At 34.8% G+C, this 7429-nt stretch overlaps 2 protein-coding genes across 2 annotated transcripts; both read left to right on the top strand.

The window, feature by feature from the left end:
• Positions 1-884: 884 nt before the first annotated feature.
• LOC136065817 (20 kDa chaperonin, chloroplastic-like) lies at positions 885-2568 on the top strand. Its single transcript, XM_065769526.1, is given in 7 exon segments — positions 885-1281; positions 1284-1330; positions 1415-1421; positions 1424-1462; positions 1465-1505; positions 1507-1569; positions 2034-2568. Coding segments are annotated over 7 exon segments (453 nt in total). The 5' UTR covers positions 885-1106; the 3' UTR covers positions 2115-2568.
• A 2142-nt stretch (positions 2569-4710) lies between these two features.
• Positions 4711-5172, top strand: LOC136065816 (agamous-like MADS-box protein AGL62). Its single transcript, XM_065769525.1, has one exon. The coding sequence runs from the start codon at positions 4711-4713 to the stop codon at positions 5170-5172; it is 462 nt and encodes a 153-aa protein (XP_065625597.1).
• Positions 5173-7429: the final 2257 nt, after the last annotated feature.

Here is a 7429-nt window from a genome sequence, read left to right as displayed (position 1 = left end):
CACTGTTTTCTATAAATTTAAATGTATTATGAGCCCAAGTGTCTGTGGATTTGGTTGTATTAAGTAAAGTTCTTTCTTTTGCAATGGAGGACTCGAGACTTATTAATCTGATTTTTTTTGTTTCTTTTCCAATTTTGATTTCTGGTTTTTGTTTTTGTGCGGGTTATCAGAAATGGCTACAGCTCAATTAACCGCATCCTCAATATCAACAAGAACTTGCCATCATTTCCAGGGCTTAGCCTTCAATTGTGAAGTTGGTCCTTCAGTGGGGCATTGCAGAGTAGGGAGTGTCCTTTCTCAGAAGTCATTCGGGGTCTGGTTGTCAAAGCTGCAACTGTGGTTGCTCCCAAGGGTAGGTTTTCACTATATTCTGTTTTCTTTAGTGTTTTTTGCCAGTGCTGTAGCTTTGTGTTTGAGACTGATATTATTGGTGGAGCTTTTGTGGTTGGTTTCTTTGGTGATTAATCAAGTTTGTCGTTTGTAGTGTTTGGGGGTTTTTTTTGTTAGGATATGTTGTTTGTATGTGGTTTTGGTCTTTTGGGATAAGGATTCTCTTCAATTTGTGTGATGGACTTGGTTTAAAACATGAGATTGGAGGTTCAAGTTGATGCAACATGATGGGTTGAACTTTTGTCTGGAAAGCATCATTAGCTACTGTTATTTTATGTCTTAATCCAGTTTAGTTTCCAATAAATGACCCACTTCAACTTTACCAGAAAATATTCAGTGAATTCACAGAACTTGTTTATTTAAGACTGCCAATGAAACAATGAAAACTAGTTTGGGGCGTAAGGGATTGAAAGAAACTGCTTCTTTGTCATTGTTCTTTTGCTGTAAACTTTTGAACCATACCGAGCCTTTCTTCATGGTCTTTAGTCTATTCTGTTATGTGCATGATGGTCCCTCCCATAAGAATAGGTGGAGGATGAGATCAAGGGTTCAAAATCCAATGTGTGCATAATTTACAAAAAGAAAAAGGGGTCTGTCTCATATAAGTACTACAATACTTCTCTGTTTTAGAAAACTTGTATTTTTTCATCAAACTGCAAGATACAAGCACACAGATAAGTGAGGATTTACATTTATAGAAGACGTGATACAATTTTATGCTGTGTGTGGCTTATCTGACATGGAGTATTCTGTTCTGTAGGTACACTTCGATTAAGCCTTTGGGTGATAGAGTGTTGGTCAAGATCAAAACTGCAGAAGAAAAGACTGATGGTGGAATTTTACTTCCAACAACTGCTCAAACAAAGCCTCAAGGAGGTGAGGTGGTTGCTATAGAGAGGGGAAGACAGTTGGGAAGAGCAAAGTGGACATCAGTGTGAAGGTTACCTTTTGCTTGATACATTTTTTCTATCTCTCAATTCTCCATTGTTTGTTCTTTTCACTTATTGTTTTTTTCCTTGTACAGACTGGCACCCAGTTGTGTATTCCAAGTATGCTGGGACTGAGCTGGACTTCATGGTTCAAAGCATCTTATTTTGAAGGATGAGGATATAGTTTGGTATTCTTGAAACGGATGATGTCAAGGATCTCAAGCCCCTGAATGATAGAGTATTAATTAAGGTTTGTATCCTTTTAATGTTCATTACTCCTGTGTGTATTCATCAAGCGTATTTTGTGAGTACAGCCAAGCATAAATAAATCATCATGTTCATTTAAAAGGTGTTCTGATCCTGGCTTGTAGTTGTAAGCTGCCTTACATGTACTATTGAAAAAAAAATCCTGGAAATGGGTATATTAAGTTTTGGTTGTTGCACTCTTTGGTTCTGTTCTGATCCTGGGTTATAGTCAGTAAGTTGTCTTTGGCATACTCTGGAAGAAAAACCCTGGAAATAGGTATAATTTAGGCTTTGGTGGTTGCACCCACTTGTTCTCTCATATAAGTACGTAGCTGTGTGTGACATATCCTGTCTTTAATCTCAGCAAGGCATGATAGTTACTTTTTGTGGTTTTTTGCAATGTGGATCACTGAGAACCTGAAGTTAAATCTTTTTATTATACCTTGTACATTTGACTTCTGAGTGCAGGTTGCTGAGGCTGAGCAAAAGACAGCTGGAGGTTTGTTGCTGACAGAGGCAGCAAAGGAGAAGCCTTCTATTGGACGGTGAGAACTCGAGCATCATCAGCTTCTTCGTTATCCCAAGCACTAACTGAATACTTGTATTAGGATGAGCTTTTGGTGTTGTTAGCCTATGAGATTAATACTTGATGTGTATTCTGCATTGGGTGTGACAGGTGATTGCGGTTGGACCAGGTCCTCTGGATGAAGAAGGCAACAGGAAACCATTATCCCTCACCCAAGGGAGCACGGTCATGTTCTCCAAGTATGCTGGGAATGACTTCAAGGGCAAAGACGGTTTTGATTATATTGCTTTGAGGGCTTCAGATGTTATGGCCGTTCTTTCTTAGTTGTTTGGTTTTATATGCTTAATTTGTATTTTGAGAAATTTTTGGCAAAAAGTGCCTCTAGACATATGGATTTTGGAATATATTAGCACTTTGGAGTGTTGATTTGCAGCTGTGTACGAAAATGCACTCCCTCTGAGGTTTCGAGTCTTTAAACTCTAATTCCTGTCTCTTTGCCAATATGGTTTGAAAGGAGTCGCTAACTAAAGCAGCTCCATGCTTTTTGTCTAACTCAGCAATTTTTTTGCATCCATATCTGAATGCTAGTACACGTCACTAAACTACACGAAGTCTCACTAGGAGACCAATACGGTATTAGTATGAACCGTAATTATATCGTGAATTTTTGATATAAAGCTTAAACTGCCCAAAGTGATCATCATTATGGGAAAGAGCAAACAGTACTAGTTACAAAAACTTACGGATAACACCAAAGAGGTGCGTATTATATCTGGTCGGAGGTCTTACATGATACTACTACACATCTATTGATTATCAACAAAAACCTACACATTCTATTGCATATTTGTCTCTAATCATATCATATACAAACTTCCATGAAAGTAATTTAAGTGAATCTCAAATTAGTTACAAAATGATTAACACGAAAATCAAGCACCAAATGAAAATTTTAAAATATAATGACAAATGAAAACAACTTTAGAATTTAAGGGCCAAAATGAAATTAGTCTAAAAATATGCAATATGTATCTTCAATTTGTTAATTTGATTTATTTCAAATTTTGAGATTAAGTTTAAACTTGTTAGTTTAATTCATTTTAGATTTTGAGACTAAGATTAAATTTTTTTAGTTTAATTTATTTTAGTACTTAGTTTTGATGAAATTGAAATATTAAATGTCATTGTGTAAATTTTTAATCATTTTATTGAACAATGAGCTTAAATAGTTGAATAAAAACTTATTTTCTAATTAAACCAAACAAAATAGTCCCAACTCAATGATCTAACCTAACTTGAATATTTACAATTTTACAGGTGATTGAGTTTAATTTAAGAGCTACCATAATTAGGGATGGTAATTAGACCCATCATACCAACGCCACCCGTCAGGGTTTTTCTCCACCTCGCAAAAGAAATGGGGTGAGAATGGGGCGAGATTTTTTCCCACAACCCTTGGGTGAGGTGGGGATGAGTTTAGGCTTTCAACCCCACCCCATCCCACCCCGCTCTATTAGTGTTAAAGACTTAATTTGTATTATTTAGTATTTTTTGAGAAAAATATTACTTAGTATTTGAATGCGTAAATATTAAAACATTTGTTTTATTGTAATATTGTCTTGTAAACATTTTGGATAATGTTATTCAATCCTTACTAAAAATTAGTTTGATTTGATGTAATATATTTAATTGTAATGTCAAGTATATTTATATTAATGAAATAGGTTTTATGAAGAAAATAAATTGTAATAAGGGTGGAGCAAAGTGACAAATTAACACTAAAAGTTGAGTTTTGTGGGATGGGCCCATGAAGCCCCAAGAGCAAGAGATGGGGATGAGATTAGACAAAATAATGCGGGGTAAGAGTGGAAACTCTATCATTCAGCACCGTCCCATCCTGCCCCGTCCTATTGCCATTCTATTTCATAAATTGGGTTGGATTGAATATTTCAATCCTACAAAGACTGGGTTTATTTTTTTTTTATTTTTTTTTAAAACCCAATCTATACACACCCTTACGGCCTTACCTCCCATCATCAACAAGGTCAATTCATAACTAATTTGTAATATTGAACCCAAATCATTCACAATTTCTTCATATTAAATTGCATGACATCGATGTCAACTGCATTCACTTGACCAATATAGGAGAAAACACGCTGTTAGATTTTATTTTAATTTTCTAAGAACTAGAAGGATTTTTTTTTTTTTTTTTTTTTTTTAATGTGAGAAGGATTGTGTGTGTCTATATATATGCTTATTTTTTTAAATTATTTTTTCCTTTGGTCAAAAATATAATTTGAACCCCGATACTATAGGAAGTGTATGACATTCATCAAAAAATTTGCAAGATTGTTCTTCATCCTGGCAACAAATCAACAAGTGTATTATGGTGCTAGGCAAAACTTAATGACAAATATAAAGAAGAATCACTTAAAAATCTCTCTAAGAAAGTCCAAGTTATTTAACCCTTAATTAAGGAATGACCATATATAAATCCCTCTATATATATACACGTACATTCATGATTCACCCTAGGAGCTCTCTCTAACCCGGTCTCTATTCTCTAACCTTTTCTTCTTCTTTTTTCTGCGCGTTAAGAGAGTCAGCACGGCAACCATGGACATGGTTATTCCGAAGAAGACAAAGAAAACCCAAGGCAGGCAAAAGATAGAGGTGAAGCAACTAGATGGCACAAAAAGACAGGTTACTTTCTCAAAGCGGCGTGCAGGGCTGTTCAAGAAAGCAAGCGAGCTTTGTGTGTTGTGTGGTGCTGAAGTTGCTGTAATGGTTATAACTGAGAAAGACAAAGACAAAGACAAAGAGAATGAGAAAGGGAAAGGGAAAGGTAAGACGTACTGTTTTGGCCACCCAGATGTTGACACTGTCGTCAACCGCTATCTCTCAGAAAATAAAAACAACTATGAAGATAATAGCGGGTTTGGAGATTCGTTACCAGTGGATGTGAACGAGTTCAACAGGCAATATGCTGAGGCTGAGAAAGTGTTGGAGAAGGAGAAGCGGCACTTGGCGAGATCGAGCAGAAGGCGAAGGAAAGAGGAGGAGGTTATGGTGGGATGAAGCATTGGATGAGAACATGGGGTTAGAGAGATGCATCAGTATAAGTGGGCTTTGCAAGAGGTGAGAAGAAAGTGGCGGACAGAGTGAATGAGATGAGGATGAATAAGAGTAGTATGAAATACAAAACAAAAGAGAATTAAAGAATGGATGCCACACAAAAAAAAAAAAAAAAAAAAATCCAGAAAGCAAAAAATCGGGTTAATAATTCAGAATCCGCTAAACAAAAACCCAAACAACAAAAATTGAATCCATTAGAGAGAGAAAAACAAGAGCTGTACTTGACCCAGACCCAACCAAACAAATTTCATAACTTGGGGTTTAGAATGCTTTTATATTTAATTTACAGAAACAAAAACTGCCAAAGCATACAATTCAAAAGAAAAAGAGACTTGAAGAGTTGAAAAGTTATTACCTTGTTACTGTTAGTATTGAAAGAAGAAATGAGAGAATTTATTAACATGTGGGTTTTGGGGTTTTAGCATGCAATGTATGCCACAAACAAAAAAACAAAAACCCAGAAAGCAAAACTCGAAAATCAAATTAATAAGCCAGAGTCCTCCAGAAAAAAAAACCCAAAAAACAAAAATTGAATCCATTACAGAGAGAAAGACAAGAACTTTACTTGAACCAACCAAACCAATTTCATAACATGGGCTTTAGAATGCTTCTAAGTTTAACTTACAGAAACAAAAAAACTAAGATTCAAAAGAGAGAAAAATTGAAGAATTAGATGTTGTTACCTTGCTAGTACAGAAAGAGGAAATGAGAGACTTTTTTAGCAGGTGGGTTTTGGGGTTTTAGCATACTATATATTGTTTATATAAAAATAAATTAGAATCTGAATCATATGTATGTGACAAATCCTATCATAATTCAAACATGGAAATTGGAATAGCAAAGAACTCCCACTATACATTACACAACATTTTTGTATTCCAAGACAGAAAAGAATGAACAAACAATTGAAGAAAAACATGAAATGGAAAAAAAGTAAAAAACACATACCAGAGGTAGTGTGAGAATGAACCAAGGAAGTGAGTGAAACTGTGAGTTGGTGCTAGGGTTTAGTGAGGGGGGTTTTGGTTCCGGATAAGAAACACCTCAACTTGTGTTGTGTCAAATAAGGGTTTTTTTTCACTGTGTTCCTCAATCTCAATCTAGACAAGTGATATATTATTAAAATGGATCTTGACGCTTCGGTTCAATCTGGGCCGTTTGATGCAAGTACTGTATTTCTCGTTGTCCTACTTTGGAACAGTCTAGAACCTTTTTTCTCTTTTGTGATTTCTTTCACCCACGGTTGTTAGTTGTTACAGTCAGCCAATCAATTATGGACAGCTGTTCATTTTTGGGTATGTTGTGGCGTGGGCTTCTAACTGATTGGATCTCAGTCCAATAGACTAAAGTCCTCTCACAGTCACATGAATTAACTGATTGGATCTCAGTCCAATAGACTAAAGTACTCTCACGGTCACATGAATTTTAGTGTTTGTTATAGTAATTTGGTTTGTATTTTTTTTGTATTTTTTAAAAATACGTGTGAGTAAAAAAATGTGTGAAAATATATTTAATATTGTTTAAAAACTAAACACCGTTATTTAAGTTGTAGTACCAAACTGAAGACTGTTGTGGGTCATAATATCAGTCATTCAATCTTTGTTCTTCGTACAGATATAGATCGGGTGGTAGTAGTATTTGAAGGAAAAAAATAATAGATTTTATATATTTATATTAGGTAATTTGTGGGGGATAGGGGGAATTGAGAATTTGAGATGGCAGGCAGGGTTCAAATTGGAGAGAGTTCTGCCTCACAAACAGAGTTGGTATCATAATTAGACGATAGTAACAAGAAAGTTTATAAACATAATAATTTTGATAAAAATTTCACACAAGTTTAAATAAAAACTTGTAAAAACTTGTCAACTCAATTGTACACACTATCACATAATTGAAAATTTGTGTTTTTGAAACCTGATATCACAATTTTAACTAAAATCATGTTCTAAAAATACAATTTTAGAAGAAGGTACACGAAGTGTGTAATATATTTTCCTCTTTTTTTATTTTATTTAATTCCTTAATTCTCTCACATTATGTTGACAAAAATTGTTAACATATTTTAACAAAAATCGTTAAATTATGTTTAACAAACATTTGTCAAATTATGTTTAATAAGAATTGTGGGGATAAGAACTCAAATTTGTATATCGGGCCTTGGACCTTGTCCGAGGACATGAATATGTCCGAGGAGGAGTAA

The sequence above is a fragment of the Quercus suber genome, unplaced genomic scaffold (genome assembly GCF_002906115.3).
Source record: "Quercus suber isolate HL8 unplaced genomic scaffold, Cork oak 2.0 scaffold_1189, whole genome shotgun sequence".
Classification (NCBI taxonomy): domain Eukaryota; kingdom Viridiplantae; phylum Streptophyta; class Magnoliopsida; order Fagales; family Fagaceae; genus Quercus; species Quercus suber.
The sequence above is the reverse complement of the archived record's forward strand: the minus strand, read 5'-3'. Positions and strand labels throughout refer to the sequence as shown.